This window comes from Pezoporus wallicus, unplaced genomic scaffold, assembly GCF_028554395.1.
Source record: "Pezoporus wallicus isolate ANWC-B61680 ecotype Strahan unplaced genomic scaffold, APGP_CSIRO_Pwel_v1 contig_593, whole genome shotgun sequence".
Classification (NCBI taxonomy): Eukaryota; Metazoa; Chordata; class Aves; order Psittaciformes; family Psittacidae; genus Pezoporus; species Pezoporus wallicus.
In genome coordinates, this window is record NW_026642342.1 from 7,148,960 (window position 1) to 7,165,288 (window position 16,329).

Below are 16,329 nucleotides of genomic sequence, written 5' to 3' on the forward strand. Positions count from 1 at the left end.
TTTAAGTATGTTATGGACAATTATTCCTGTTATGTAGTAGGTAACTTACAAATAGCCTGCTAGATTTAGTTACCTTCACATATCACTCCAACCTATACTGTTAATATAGCCACAGTGTCAACCTCAAAACCAGCTGTGTGTTACTGAAGCCAGTACCAGGAGCATCGTTTGTGCTCCCCTAAGGGACTACAGGCTACTGTTTTGATAGAACAGAAGCCTTGTGCAAACCTGTCCCGTAATTCATCCTGAGCAATAAAGCTATAGGACAACTGTTGTCATCTTGATGTTTGATAAAATGAAGGGATGATCAGCACTGAGGTGTGCTTGGAGATGATAGATTCCTTTTGCTCTGTGGCATATTTTATTAGCTCTAAAGCAGCTTCTAAATATAAAACAGTATCTTTATAGTGAAGAAGTTTCTGTAGCTTACTTAAAATAATATCAGTCTTTTGGTCTGGCTTCAGGGTTTGACACCCATAATGAAAAAACTATTCTTCTGTCACTTACAATTAGCCTTCTAATAGCTGCTTCCTGCAGGAGCTACCAGCCTGTGTATGCAGGAATATTTGGGAATCAGAGAGAAGGAGGGGTGGGGATTTAAAAGCAATTTATCAAAGCAGTAGGGATTTTTGCTTTTTGCCTTGGCAAAATTTGGCACCTTCTTACAAAATGGGTTAGTATAATACATTGAGAACTAGGTTTGTGCTCTCTGTATCTGAGGACCAAACATATTCAGTTACAGACTTCCCCAACTTGCCTCTTCTCCCATTGTGTTTGGCTCCTGTTTTTCAAATGGGACAGCTTGGCTGCATTTGTACATTGGCTATTTGAGAAAATGCTCTTGAGACTACAAAGGATTAGTTTCATTCCTTCTGCTTTTGTATTTTGTAATACTACTGAAAATCTGCATACTAGTTCAAATTAAAATACTTCCTTCTCTTCCTTTTTTACCTCTAGATTACACAGTTGGATATGACAGTTCGTGAACATAGGGGAGAAATGGAACAACAAATAATTCGATTACAGTGCAATTTAGAGAAGGCAGAGCTAGAAATTAAGGAATGCAATAAACAGGTAATTTTTGCTTAGATTAAAAACTCTGTTTCTATAACAAAGGGCAGTTAATTCTATGAGAAAGTCTGGTCCTGGGGCAGAGTATCTCACCAGGTTAAAATTAGAAGAGTAAAACTGTTTCCTTATTGTAGGGACAGGGAAGAGCGTACCTAAATAATGTACAACAAAAAATATTTTATGTTTTGCAATTAAATAATTAAAATTAAAACTTTTGCAGGGATATACTAGTATAAAAATGAAATTATTTCTTTTACTTGATATGCTATAGCTCCCAAACTGCTTTTCTAATGAAGGAAAATGTTGACAAAATAAATATAAACTAAAAAATTGACAAGGGATTCCAAAGTCAGAGGTAATACTCATGGTATTGGTGAATTTTGTTTGTTTGGAGGGGTTTTATTGTTCTGAATTCAGTAAAATATCTGTTCTGATTTAATTGCATTGTTCAGATTGAGAGCTTAGAAAAGAAACTCCAACGTTCCAAAGATGAGCTTCGTGGAAAGGAGTTTGAATTGCTCCAGAGAGATCAAGAAATAAATCAGCTGAAGAAAAAAACTGAAAGGAAACAACTAGAACCTCTTGAAAAGGTAAAATGTTCCCTGGACACATAAGAAATGATAAATTTTTAATGCCATTGCCATAACTGCCTAGCAGAAGTGATACGGTGTCTCTTTAGAAGTGTCATTACTTCTCCCCAAGTAATTGCATTTTATATCTTGGTGTTTCCTGAATCTTAATCCCCTAAAGTTAAGGCAGTTTAATGATTTAAAATAACAAATTTAATGGCACACTCTTAATTGCCTGCTTTGTGAGGAACTCTGAATATTGATTATGTTTAGTAACCCGATGTTCTGGACATGGTCTTCCCTGAAATGAAATGAAATAATATGCCGTATGATGACTGCTTCTTATGACTTGGTTATCTGTCTTGTGAAAATAATTGCAACAAAAGAGCACAGAGATCTAACATGCTTATAGGAATGAGAAGAGGAAATTTTCTGGCGTAGTGAATGGGAACATGCAGATAGAATAAAGAAAGTTTTAATTTATGAAGTGATACAAATCTGGTTTTGGGGCATGAATCACTCTCTACAAGTACAATGCAATTTGAGATAAACAGGCTTTCTGCAAAAGTAAGTTCATTCAAAGATGCTTGCCAACTAGAGGTAAACACCAAAACCAGACTGGCTCCTGCCATTTTGATTATGCTGCATTTGGGTGTTGTTTCTTTCCCTAGGATAAGATATCGGAGAAGTCTTTTTATGTAGTCACCAAAGGCTCTTGATCTGTACTCTATGGGGACTTGGCTGTGTCACAAATGAATATGAAGGTTCTTTCACTGCAAATTAAAGCAATGTCCATTTTTCCATCTTGATTTCTGTTAAAGGTTATTTATGACAGTCGAGATCAGGACAGTGCCTGCTGCTACCCTTCACACTTACCATTAACATATTGCCAACTTTTCCTAGGACTCTGAAGGATTTCCTAGCTAGGCCCTGTACAACTGCTGATTAGACCCTTCCTTTCCAGACAGGTTGTCTTGTCACTATATTTGCTAAGGAATGCCACGTAGCATCATGGAAGAATGATATAAGAAAGTCATTGAAAATAGACCTACTCCAGTCATGTTCCTTTAGAGACTTGGGATGAAGTAAATGAAATTTCAGGTTTATTTTCATTATAGTAAGTAGATAAGACAATGGATTTTGGAAGTATTCTGCATAGAGTATGAAGTACATAGCAGAAGGGTTCTAGCTCCATTTAGATTATGATATGGTTGCTTCTTTGTTTGAAAGTTGAGTATATTAACGTGATGTAAGAAAAGACTTTGTTAGTAACACACTGCAGACTGACTGACCAATCTTCCACAGAAACCTTTTGTCCTAGTTCTAACAACTCAATTGCCTAATCTATCTGGGGAAAAGGGGTGGTGTGTGTGTAGAGCAGTGTGTCTGTGTGCTTTGCCTGGGGGTATAGTCTGTCTCATTCTTTTTCCTCTGGTCCATTTTGCCCTTTTGGGATCCACAAAATGATCAAGTCATGGATATTGTAGTTGAATTGTTCTTTGTTCTCACTCTGCTTTAACCTGCAGTGAAGATCTTGTAACAATACAGCATTCTGCTACCTTTAGTAGTTGTAAGTATTCCAAATAAAGGAAGAGGAAATATCTTTCTGAACATTCAGAGTGGCCATTTCACTTTTCTGTGAAATTTAAATAATTTCTTAAGAAAGAGATTGGCTTAAGCAAATTGATCTTATATGGCCCCAGTTTCTTACTGAAATGAGAAATGAAATTGTGTTAAAAATGGTAAATGAAGTTAGAAAAAAATTGGTGCTTACAAAGATCAGTTTTTTAAAACGGTAATTTTTATCATGTTTTTGTAAAAGTATACGTGTATAAAAATAATTAAAAGTTATTGTCATAATCTTTCCTTTGCTAGCTGTAAGCTGCTTATGTGCTACTGATGGATGTCTGTGTGCTCTATTTATAGCATTCCTTATGAAGAATAATATTAAGCTGAACAAGTATAGATACAACATAATCACTTTGATATTTATAATTAACAGGAGCCATGCTATAAAGGGATGTTATGCAATATTAGTGGCTGGTACGGCCTCTGTTGTGCTACAGTACTGGCTAACGTAAGCATAACTGCTGCATATGGAATACTAGAGAGACTGGTTGTCTGATCAGCTAAAACTCCTTTTTGGTGTTTTTCTGCAAATGAACTATCAAATATTTAGGTCCAGCATATAAGCCTGTTTTTCAAAGGAGGGGATTGAGGGCTGAACCTCTAGAAATAAACCAAAAAACGCCCACCTCCAACCACAAACATACTGTGTTTGCCTACATTTATTTCTGTATCCTTTAGAAAATCCAGAATATTTACATTAATGTTGATAAGATTTTCTCCATTTGTATTGGTAGAAATCATAGGCTATTTTCCTCTTGATACTTGATACAGTTGATAGGGGTTTTACAAACACTTCCTGAATGCTCAGAAACCAAAATTGTTAGGAACTTAAATATGATAATACAGTTCATGCTTTAAGCCTTCCACAGAGGAGTTATTTCAAAAGACAGTGCTCCTTCAAGGGGTACATTTTTACAGTGATTTGTGTATTAAGATATTTTTTCCCTTCAAAATGTTCTGGATCTTATCTTCCTACTTATCTACTAGAACTTAATATATGTTGAAAAAATGTGTGTATTTTACTCATTTTGTAAGGAAATGCACTTCAATTACAGGAAAAAAATGCATTAGTTACTTCAGTCTGTGGGGCAGAATTTGAGGAAGAAACCACGATTTGAGACCTGCAGCTAGTTTTCTTGAATTTGTAAGATAAATCTTAATATTGAAAAGTAACATCTTGGTACAAGTGGATTTAGATATGGTGAATTGAATGCAGGAGTTTAAAGGAAGCTTCTGATTACAGGTGTTTTGTTTCAGGGGCAAGACCTGTGAAGGGAAGAATGTTGCTCATTCGACAAGCAGTAACCCAGGAATGCTGTGCTGGCAACATGGTTGTGCATTCAACAACATAATTGAGCATTCAGAAAGGAAATTCTGTATTTGTAAATGATGAATATGGTTATTTGTACTGAAACAAATTGCAACTGTTTTTACTCTTTCAATTGTTTCTGAGATTATTGCCTTGATGTTATTATTGTTAATATCTTGATTTATTTTTGAGAAATAAATTTTAGTTTTTAAGTATCTTGAGTTGCAGGAATTAATGTTGGCTCTTATTTTTTCCCAAAGACTTTAAACTGTGTACTTGTGTTTCATATCCAACTTAAGAGCACACTGGTATTACCATACAAACAATTTTTGTTTGGGAATATGAATTCTCCTCCCTTCCCCAGTGTTGGAGACAAAATGTCTTATTAAAATTGACCTATTTGTAAGATATTTTGGGACACTGATTTGATAATAGACACTGGCAAAACCAAATCCATTATCTTTAAGATGCAAATGGGTGTGGGACAGGGCCATAAAGTTTGAACTATTTTTCTTTTTTCCCCAAGCTAAAATTCATCCAAAAATTACTATTGATTAAATTGGCATCATAACTATGTATTCTAAAGCATATTTATTTCCAGTTTTCCAAAAGTACTACACAATTTAGCTGGTAGAAACTGGACTAGCGGACTCAGTTTTTTACATTTTCATATTCACATAAGCATCAGAAACTGCAAATACAGTTATGAGGCCTAAATCTGACTCTGCTAAATGCAAACATGATCTATGTGTGTTAAGACGTGATTTGTACTTTAGAAAATCAAGCAAGTAAAGTTATCTGACATAAAGTAGAGGAAGAGAATTGAATATTTTACAATTTAAAGATAAGGCTTAAATTAAGTGTTTAGTATATTAAAAGTGTATCTCAGGCAACAGATATATCTGTTGTATTTCAGCAGCTCTGCAGGTGGAAGTGTGCTAAACTCCTTGGGTATCAAGTAGGTGTTTCACTACCTACCTGTTATGCAAATATGTTCCACAAATACAACTTTAAGTGGTTATACAAAACCAGGCACCTATTTTGCTACCTCTGACAAGGTCAAGTTACACTCATCTGAAGTATTTCTGCAGTTTCAGATTATTTATTTTGCTGTTATGAGAATTACTATGTAGCAAAAAAATACTGTGTTTTAAATCAAGCTATTTGTTTCTTTACATAACAGCAAATGAAATACATTACAATTAGGTTGATCAGTGTAATAACTGAAAAATATTAAACTACTTTAATGTTTTCTTCTCTTTAGGCGCATCCATTTTCCTTCAGGCTAGAAATCTATGCATCAAATTTCAGAGAGTTTTTTAAACCAGAGGAACATGTAAGCCCTTCAAACCAGGATTTCAAGTGGAAAATGTAACCCATCTGTAATTACAGTTGCATCACAACACTACTGGTATTCCACTCCACTAACGGAGTGTTGCATAAAGCATCGCTTGCTCCGCCTACATTGACTAAATATAAATGTGCATGAGCAGCAAAAGCAATTTGCTTGATATCTGAATCAGCTAAACAGCATTTGCACTGAGATTGTGTGTCTGGATGCCAACTTCGGTGGTAAAACTGCGGGTCAAACCTGATAAATAAGTAGAACCATAATCGCATTTTTCTTTGAATAATTACATTTTAACTTTGAATGCCATCTTGCCGCTTTGTTGCTTGCCTAAGAAGTTAATGGTTCCACTTATACTGTTCAAGTGAATTTGTTTTGGAAAGGAGGAACATTTGTATATTTTTTTCTCTAACATCATAATATCAGTTAAATTTTTCTATAGAGTCTTTTCTTGCGTTACCAATCAACTTACATGAATGTGAATACTGGAATGCTAAGTTAATTCTTCTGAACTGCATTGCATTAACATGGGATTACTGAATCCTGGAAAACATTTGTCTGCTATAATGGCATTGCAATTAACTGAATGCTGTTCTGAAGGCTAATTGCTTATTAAAGTGATTCTTTTTTTGTCACTCAGGATGGGTTATAAATTTCACCAGACACTGGTTTTCTTTCTGAATGTAGCATGCCCACAGTTTCTGTATGTTAAATGACAATTGCACAAAATTGCCAGTCCAAATGTCCGTTTAATTGAGAGTTTATACACAAATTGGTGGAGTATTTTCTCCAAAGCTAAAACTGAATCAGACATCATGCTAGTTCTGACACTAGAAAGTGTTCAAAGAGGTTACAGATCCAGTAGCAAGGATACAGTGGAGCTGGTCTTCCTGGCTATTCCCCACTGCCAGCATACTTGCTAACTTTTCCTATTCTTGGTTGGGAACAGTGCAAAAAAGAAATGTGAGGAATCTCTGTAAACAACTTGTTTCTGTAAAAATCCACATCCAGTTTTTCAATTTACTTTTTCTGTAAATCCTTTTAGGACTCTTATAATAGTAAGGCATCAGGGAAGAAATACACTTCTCATTCTGTTGCAAAAGAATGAGGAGGATGCTGTAAGTGTATTAAGTCTGAACACCTTAGGAAGAGGGATCCCATTTTGGGTGTAGTTTACTTTCGATAGATGGGAGTGGAAAACTCAACGCTACAGACCAGTTGGAATTGTGGCAAAGCTTTTCCTGACCGTAGTATGCAAACTGGTTATTCCACAACTGAAACAGAAAATCCATGTACTTAACAAATGTCTCATTTTAAAGATTAATCAAATTTTGTATTAAATATAATCCATGATGATAATGCTGATTATCAGCTCATGCAGGAGCATCTGCTTCTGGTTTTGTCTGGTTGGAGATTATCCCTTAATCATGCAGGGTCCAGGTGTGCATTTTCAGATTTGTTGACTCAGGAAAGCTGGAGATAGCATTAAAGGCCAATTGCATTGTACCGTAGCTACATTTAGGTTGTTGCTCCTCTGAACAAGAGCTGTTGTTTGCATCACCCAGTGAAAAGAATGGCAAGAAGAAATGTCCTCATTACAGGTTGTTCCTCAGGAATTGGACTGGCGTTAGCAGTAAAAATGGCAAAAGATGAACAGAAGAGATTTAAAGGTAACTACCTGTTATTTATCTTTATAAAATCATATTCTTCAAGGCAGTACTAATGTGTTTCTCTTTGATTTAACAAGTGATTGTATTCAGTTTGGTGACTTGTTTCTTTTTACTTCCCCTCCTCCTACTGTCAAGAAAATACAATACAGTGAAAATACACTGCTTTGTCTAAGGAGATGGTATTTCTCTATATGTATTGCAGCTGAACAGCTACTTGAACTGAATAGTTCACAAAACAGTGTAAAGAGAAATAGCTGTAAATGTCTGTACCATGCTACCTTGGATATACATTCACAGCTGTAGTTAGCTTTCCTTCTGTGTACTAAAATCTTTGTTGAATGAACGTACATACCCATTTGAGGACCAGAGCAATTCATGTAGGAAAGCAGTTCTTATATTTGCTTTAAGAGAGTGAACAAAGGGGCTGGAATTTGTCTTTCTGCTGTAAAATGGGGTATTTGCTACGGTTGGCAATGGATGGCAAGGCGAATACAGCAATGTGTGGTAATTCAGTTTTTCACACTTAATCTCACAGTATTTTACTGCTAACTGACTGAATGCAGATTCATAGTTTTCTGTGTAATTAGGCCACAATAATGATAAAACTCATTTCTATTTCGAGAAGATGTTTTTTGCCACCTAAGGAAGCATCTGCCTTCCACTTTTTAATAAACATAAAGTTGTTCTAAACACGTTGACAGTGATTTAAAAAAGAAGGATATATGGAATCTAAAATTAGGTTCTAAGTACCTAAAAATGATTCAGCAGCGTGACTTGCTACCCATTATTTAAATTTTGGTGGTAATATTATCTTCATACACTGCATGTATGAATTAAACAGCGGTTTAATTCTCCTTTTGAATTTCTTCGCAGCAAAAATTTCCCAGACTTCCCAAACTCTGGGATATCAGTAACAATATATGTTGAAATAAATTCTTTCTACTTTAACTTTTAATCATCACTTGTATTTAAGATATGGACGTAAAATCAATATTCTTTAATACTTCTCAGTAAGACTGAACAGAAGAGGTTTTATTTCTGGTAACTGTTAATTCTGGTGTGTTGCAGTGTATGCCACAATGCGGAATCTGGCCAAGAAAGAGCCACTAGAGGAAGCTGCAGGTCGAAGGCTGGGTAAAACCCTCGAAATTAAACAACTGGATGTCTGTGATGAGCAGTCTATTAAAGCTTGTGTGAATAGTATCCCTGACAGAAGGATTGATGTCCTCGGCAAGTACTGGGTGTCTATACTATGAACAGATACCTATTTAGCATGATCTTAAATACCCTGGAGAAGTTCCATTAATGTGGTTTTTTTTAATACCAAAATACTTATAATTACATAGTGTATTTTGTTCAAGATTCCTAAGACTTCATGCAGACATGAGTGGATTAAATCTCACTATGCTTCTGTGAAGTAGGGAAGCTTCTTTTCCCTGTTAACAAAGGAGAAACTTGCACACAGGGAAGTGTTTTGGATAGAATTACAGTTTTCAGTAAATGTGACAACTTTTGCCTAAATTGGCGTCTTCATGTACAAGTTTTCTGCCCTATCAATGAAGCATAGCCCTATTTACAATGAAGGCAACAGCCCTCTGTACTAAGAAAGCAGCAGCGGTTGGTAACTGGAAAGTAAAAGAACTGCAAAGAAAGTAAGGATACTTTCATTTTGTATTGAGATTTGTAACTGCACTTTACAAATCATTCAACAAGAAGTATTTCTATAATGGTTTGCTAAAAATAAATGTATCTTAGATGGGAATTGCTTACACCATCAACTATTAAATCTTCTCTAATAGAAAATTATGGGCCTGCCTTTATTTTGATTAATTATTAAAGCACGGTTTAACAAGCTGCTTCTGCAAACTGTATTAGACTCTAACTTGGCATACTAGCTGTAGTGCAGAATGCCAATTCTAGCAATCATTCCCCACTTAAAAATATCCAGGAATAAAAATGAATGGAAGTGTGGTGGTTTGGGGATTTTTGCTTCTTTTTTTCTTTTCTTTTTTCCCCTCTAAGATGTGAATGTTAAGAAAACAAAAAGCAGACCAAAGCTTTTAAATTCTTAATGTTGAATCATAAACAAATATAGATATTTTTTTGGCTCATTTTTCTGTAGCATTTTTATAATTTAAAGAAACAGGACTAATCAGAAATAAATTTGTTAAAATGTAAAATGTCAGATAATTTAAATTGTATTAAAGGCATAACTAAAAATAAAAAATATGGAAGTCAAGTGCATTTGCAAAACTTTAGTGACAGAATAACATATTTTAATCCAATCTTTATGGATTATTTAAGGATCATTTAATCCTTAATCCTCATTTTACTTCCAAGTGCTTTCCAGTAAAGACTGAATTAATGTTTACTGAGGTTGTTGCTCACTGTTGTCTACCATTTTGTGCAGTTAGCAATGCTGGAATGGGGCTCATTGGACCTATTGAATGTCAGACCATAGATGAGATGAAAACTGTGATGGATACCAACTTCTTTGGATTGGTTCGACTCCTGAAGGAGATTTTGCCTGATATGAAGAGGAGAAAGAGTGGACATATAGTCATAATAAGCAGTGTTATGGGAATACAAGGCAAAGTTGCTTTTTTGTTCTTGTTTTCTATTTGAACTAAGAATTCAGTGTTCAAAATCTAAGCTTACCTCTTTATCTTAAAAAAAAGCATATCTAAGTATTGTGCTTTGTAATGCTGAAGTTCCAATATAAAAAGCACAGCACTTAGATACACCTGATAGTTTTTATGCATCGAGGCTGTATGTTGCTACACAACTACTCCTAAGACATTTTAACCACAAAGCCCTTAAGAGTCAATTGATATGATTTTGGGGGGTTTTTGGTTTTTTGCTTTAACTCCTTTAATTTATTATCAGGAAAACAGAGCTTAGCATTACTTTTCTTTTCCTATTGGAAAGAATTAGTGGAAAAGATTTTGAGGACAGGCAAACATGCTTACTACACTCTGAACAATAATAAGGGAATAGAATCCAATCATATTGTGGGCAACTTTACCTTTTTGTAAAGTCTCTCCTGTCGTAAAACTACAGAGTCTAATTTTAGTGACAGATGAGGATGTTCTTACTCTTGCATTCCATTCAGTCTAGCTGTATTTGTTTCAATTATTACAACAGTGGCATTGATTTTACCTGGATTATTCTGGTCAGCAAAGGTCCAAAGTCAAACTTCAAGAGTTGTTATTGTTTAATACAACACTTACCATCCATTAGATGGATTGATGTAGTAGTTTTTCTAAATCACTCACATGCAAGCTGGATCTCTTGCATAATCTCATCTCTTGCGTTGCACTCAGGTTATGTGTTTATCTATAGCCTATTAAAGTTTTGCTAATGAATAATGCAGATGGTGTTGTATGTTCAGACACTTTCATGTCTTAGACTACAAAGTATTTAATATCATCCCAAGAGATCATCAGCTAGGAGGAGGAAAAGCATTGTTCAAGCATTCTTTCCTAGAATAAACAACTTTGAGAATATAGGCAAAAAATCAGTAGTTAGATTCAGTATAAACAACGATTTTTCTAATGTTTTCCCTGCAAGACTAGACATTTCTGGAAAATAGAAGTTTTTTAAATTGTTAGTGTGTTGAATGCAATCATGTTCTCAAGGTGTTTTGTTTGCACCATCAGGTATCTTATTTAATGATGTTTATGCTGCATCTAAGTTTGCTGTGGAAGGATTCTGCGAAAGTTTAGCTATACAAGCGCTCAAGTTCAAACTCCAGTAAGTATTGATCCACTGGGGTGTATTTGTATTTTAGATAGTTGTAAATATATTCAGAGCTAGCAAACAAATTTTTAAAGCTTGCTGCTATCCAGGAGAAACAGATTGAGGAACCCCTGGAAATCGTATATCACAAAAGGCATAGAAATGTCCATGTTCTTCACACTATGTATGCAAATAAAAATGTCTACATGATAAAATAAACATGTCCTCTCAGGCTGTTAAAAGCTGTTTAGGTTTGGATAAGATACAGTTTATGTAACACTTCTGAAAAGATTCTTGCGTACAGTATCGTAGGAATAAAACGGTAATATCAACCTGTAATATTCTCCTTTAGAAAGGATAACAGACTTCTTAAGCAATTCACAGAAAAGGTCAGGAACTCATCACAGAGAGTGGGCAAGTAGAAATCAATCAGAAGGAAACACAGGGCAACATACCTATAATGACAGGAGATGGAAGGAAAGTGAGAAGAATGTGGTGTACTACTTAACATTTAAGACAGTATCTAAGAGACTGGTCCTCCTGTTCATCATCTACGGGACTTTATGATTTGTCACATGTATATTCACATTCATGTAATTCTGCTCCCATCTGTGAGATGTCCAACAATTGTTAAATATCTGTTGCATCCAAGCATTTAGCCCTTGTGCTCTGGGAGAAAAGACAGCTGCTTCTTGGAAATCCCATGATTTCTGAGACAAAGCTCCATCCAAACTGAGAAGCATACTGCTCTGAGAAGTCTGGAGGGATTTAAAACAAATATATTGTAATGATAAACAGGATATACCAGAATTCATAGTAAGATTTCAAGAGTATAAGGTAACAGCAAAAAGGAGGTTAAAAAAAATGAAAGTAGAATGGAAAAAGTTCAAGGTCCGGTGTGAAGAGTGATGCAAGAGGATAGGCTTTAATTCCAGCTGCAGCTGGAATTCTGCTGTCAAGGTCAGTACCTTCATTTAGTCCTGAAGAAGTGCCTGGTCAGAACTCAAGTCTAGGAAGAGGTCCTGTCCCAAAGACTGTTTTGATAAAGAGTGGCTGGAAGTAATTGCTGCGTGAGAGAAGACCCAGGAAAGAACTGACTAGTAACTGTATTTCAGTGATTTGCTGTAATAGGCTACCGAGCCAAATAAGATTTTCCAGATTTGGCAGCAGCAAAATTCTCTATATTGTATTTTATTACAAAATAGCGGAGGGATATTGCATGATGTAACACTGATAGCTTGACAAATCCCCCACCTCTTTGAACTACTTGTAGTATTATTATGGGAAAGCTGTAACAAAGAAATGTAGGATTTTGATCAGAAAGTAAGGAATTTTGTTATCATCCTTTAATTTTTTTTTTCTTAATATTTGATGTGTTCTTGTGGATAAATCACCCTTAGATTCCACATCTGTGAGACAGCAAGTAAAAACTGCACTCGCTTCTGCCATGAATTAAGTTACAGCACTGCACTGACATTTAAGCTCCGCAGATTTCTACTGCTACATGTGGATGGGTAGGAGCATGAAGAGCAATGATGTAGCATGGCTTCCCTTTACAGAATGTCCTGTTTAATATTGCTTGCTAACATGTACTCACAGTACAACTCCTCAACGTTCCTTTTCGAGAAGGATAGAGGGGTGTATTTCCCTTGGATGATAGCTGATAACCACTACATCCTTGCTTTTTGAACAGGTTAAGTTTGATTGAGCCAGGCCCCGTAGTTACAGAGTTTGAAAGAAAAGTGTTTGAAGATGGAATGAAAATGGATCTTTCAGCTGCAGATCAAGAAACAGCTGATATGTTTACTAATATTTACCTTAAAAATTACAAACAAATCTTTCAGAGCCTGGGACAAAGTGCTGAAGAGGTTGCAGAGGTAACTCTTCAACAATTCTCCATCTTCCTTTTTTCTTGATTTTTGTTGTTGCTGTTGTTTTCTTTGTAATTTACAAAAGCACTGGTTGACTGGTGGGTTTTTTATTTTTTTGATAGAAACATTAGATTAAATTAAATGTAATTGACACAATTTGAAACGCATTTTTAAAAAGGCAAGAGATTCTGGAGAGTTTTAAACCAACCCCTTTAGAATATTAAAAGAATGTTCATTTTGAAGTATTGAAGACCAGTATTAATGGTAGTATAAATACCACTGATGTCAAATGCATTTACACATCATCTGGTGAAATCTTAACATTCTGCAGTGTTACCATACTCCTGCACAGGGTTCCAACCAGTAGTAAAAGCTGCTGTTCTATCTCACTCGTAATCCCTAATGTGAAATTCACTCAGCCATCCCAGACCACCAAAGCACAACAGAAGATGCATGGATGTGGTTTCTGGTGCTTGAGGCTTCCTGCAGGAAGATAAATTTAGGCAAAGCTGTGGAAGAGGACACTGATTTCAGGTGTTTCCTGCTAAGGAATAACTCCAGTGTCAACTGAATGTTCCCAGATCTTGCTGCAAAGTGCGTGGTTCCAATCCTTACCCAGTGAACTGTGAGAAAAAGAATCTACCTATTGTGGGCATATAAGCTTAATTTTGGAGGACTATTCGGGACACTAAGGTGTTATCACCATGGTATACATAAACAGAAATAGGACTAAAAATAAGTAAGAAGTCTGCATGGCCTTGAAAATCATAGTATAGTTAGGGTTGGAAAGGACGTTGAGATCATCTAGTTTCAATCCTCTGCCATGGTCAGGGACACCTCACACTAGACCATGTTGCCCAAGGCCCTGTCCAGCCTGGGCTTGAATACTGCCAGGGATGGGGCATATTTAATATAAAGTATTTTAAGAAAGCATCGTAGTGAAATTCTAACAAAACTACATACAGGATTTTACATCATTTTAGCACTTTATTCTTCCATTCTTTCTCTGCTTAACTGAAAGCTAGGCTTTTATTTTATTTTGTTTGGTAAAGATTCTTTAACAACTCTATTTCTCATTCTTGACAGCATACAGTAAAGGTAATTCTTGCAGAAAGTCCACCTTTTCGCCATCAGACCAACACCTTGTACACTCCAATGACAACTCTGAAATACGCAGATCCAAATGGAGACCTACCCATTGATATATTCTACAAAATGGTTTTTCATCACGACAAAATCTTCAGTGCAAGTCTTAACTTTATCAAATTGCTCAGGTGGAGAAGTAGGAAGAGCTTTGACCTGGGAAAAAACTCAGAATGAGATTATATTGTGCAAATTGGAGTTGTTGTAGCTACTGACAACACAACTTATTCAAATGCCTTTGCTCTGTAGTTGTGAAAAGGCATTCAAAATGTTTGAGTTTAGCTAAGATGTTTAGCCAAGATATTCAGCTCAATAAATTTATCTTGAACTTTGCAGTTTGTAGAACCTTGAAATTAAAATCCTCTATCTATAGGTTTATTCTGTTTAGTGTTTGCTTTTTGGAGAGATCTGTTTTCATGGGAACATTAATACTGACTGATACTTGCATATTCAGAATTAACCCAATCCCCTTCACTTACTAGAATATAATACATACAGAGATGTGCACTTTATGTATTTATTTAGATTCTGAATACCATAAAATATTTTATCTTTTTACTTCTTAAAACAGTAGTAGTATAGTAATCCCTCATAATAGTATTTTAATTTTCAGAAATCAGGTGTATTTACCAGTAACATAACAGAAAGGACTATCAATCTTAAAATGTCACAACTAAAATATTTATGTGTATACGTATGTTATAATGTTCTGAATGCTTCCTTTATATGCAATGGTTACTGGCATATTACACATAGTGGATAATGTGTTTTTTAAAAAACATTTAAAAATAAAATATCTTCTTACTGACTAGGTACTGTTTTTTGGAAAAAATAACAAAATAGCACCAGTAAGAAGTACTTTAAATCCATTAAATGCCTACAGTGCCTTGAGCGACCGAAGTTGAGCCACAGGCTCTCCTTTTCCAAGCTATCATAACAGGCATGTATTAAACCAAAAATGCTAGCACGAGGTGGAGGTCTTTTCCCTCTCTTCCTCTCACCTTAGTCCTACAAATCTCCTGAGGCTGAGCTGGAGCCTGAGTTTTGGCACTGTTCCTGCACAGCATTCTTGTTCTCTGACCTCCAGCTTTGCCCTGGCGCTGCCCCAGGCGCCCCTTGGGCCTCTGGGCTGCAGTTTCTCAGCAGCTTCCAGCAGTACTCCTTGTTTCACTGAGAGAGCCCAGCTGGAGCTCACTGGGGATACAGGAACTCGCTTTATCATTCCCCCAGTACTTTCTAAGTCTAAATCAAATTCCATGCTGGGACTTGCAGTGGCCCAGCCCTGCCCTGCCTCTCCCCAGAGGCTGGTTCCGAGGAGCCAAGCAGCAGCCCCTGCATAGGCAGCTCTCCAGGGAATGCTTGGCTTGCTTTGCAGTCATGACCCTTTTGGTGAGGCCCAAGGTGCAGGGGTGCAGAGGCACCTCTCTAGGACCTTGACATGGTTTAAGCCCCGCCACCACCTAAGTACTATCCCTGAGGGATGGGGAGGAGAATCAGGGGGGAAAAAAGCAGGTAAAACACTTGAGTTGATGTAAGAACAGTTTAATAATTGAAATAAAATATCAATAACAAAAAAAAAATAAAAGGAAATAGAGAGGAATACAATCAACCAGCCAACTGCAGGCATGTACAATACAATTGCTGTCCAGCCTGGTCCCCCAGCAGTGATCAGTCCCTTCCACCTAACTCCCCCCAGTTTATATCCTGCGTATGCCATGCTGTGGTATGGAATACCCCGTTGGCTGGTTTGGGTCAGCTTGTCATGGCTGTGCTTTCTCTTGGCTTTTTGTGCTCTTCCTCACCAGCAATGCATGAGAGACTGATGAAAAGCCCTTGACTGAGAGTAATCACTACTGAGCAGTAACTAAAAAACTGAAAAATCCTTGACTTAGAATAATCACTGAGCAATAACTGAAAAGTCCTTGACTTGGAGTAATACTGCCCAAGAACTAAAACATCAGTGTGTTATCAGCACTGTTCT

At 36.2% G+C, this 16,329-nt stretch overlaps 2 protein-coding genes and 1 long non-coding RNA gene across 6 annotated transcripts in view; 2 read left to right on the forward strand and 1 right to left on the reverse strand.

Moving 5' to 3' along the window:
- The window catches only part of CCDC18 (coiled-coil domain containing 18), a 28,032-nt gene extending 19,231 nt beyond the window's left edge, over positions 1–8,801 (forward strand). Inside the window, exons 22-25 of one of the 4 annotated variants that reach the window (XM_057429179.1) lie at positions 958–1,074; positions 1,524–1,661; positions 7,528–7,596; positions 8,665–8,801. In XM_057429179.1, coding sequence (XP_057285162.1) covers positions 958–1,074; positions 1,524–1,661; positions 7,528–7,557 — 285 coding nt within the window. In that variant the 3' untranslated portion in view covers positions 7,558–7,596; positions 8,665–8,801. Of the gene's footprint in view, positions 1–957; positions 1,075–1,523; positions 1,662–4,526; positions 4,634–7,527; positions 7,597–8,664 lie in introns of those variants that run through there. The other 3 variants (XM_057429180.1, XR_008974887.1, XM_057429181.1) reach the window with 3 other exon arrangements.
- Positions 1,541–15,106, forward strand: LOC130609846 (retinol dehydrogenase 8-like). The gene is made up of 7 exons (XM_057429212.1): positions 1,541–1,661; positions 7,439–7,596; positions 8,665–8,830; positions 10,011–10,186; positions 11,256–11,349; positions 13,028–13,211; positions 14,292–15,106. Exons 2-7 carry the CDS (start codon positions 7,500–7,502, stop codon positions 14,523–14,525), a joined length of 951 nt encoding a protein of 316 aa, XP_057285195.1. The 5' UTR covers positions 1,541–1,661; positions 7,439–7,499; the 3' UTR covers positions 14,526–15,106.
- Positions 9,994–12,283, reverse strand: LOC130609852 (uncharacterized). Its single transcript, XR_008974891.1, has 3 exons — positions 11,668–12,283; positions 10,622–10,765; positions 9,994–10,123 (listed from the first exon to the last, which is right to left on the reverse strand). It is a non-coding gene; the product is annotated as an uncharacterized LOC130609852 (long non-coding RNA).
- Positions 15,107–16,329: the final 1,223 nt, after the last annotated feature.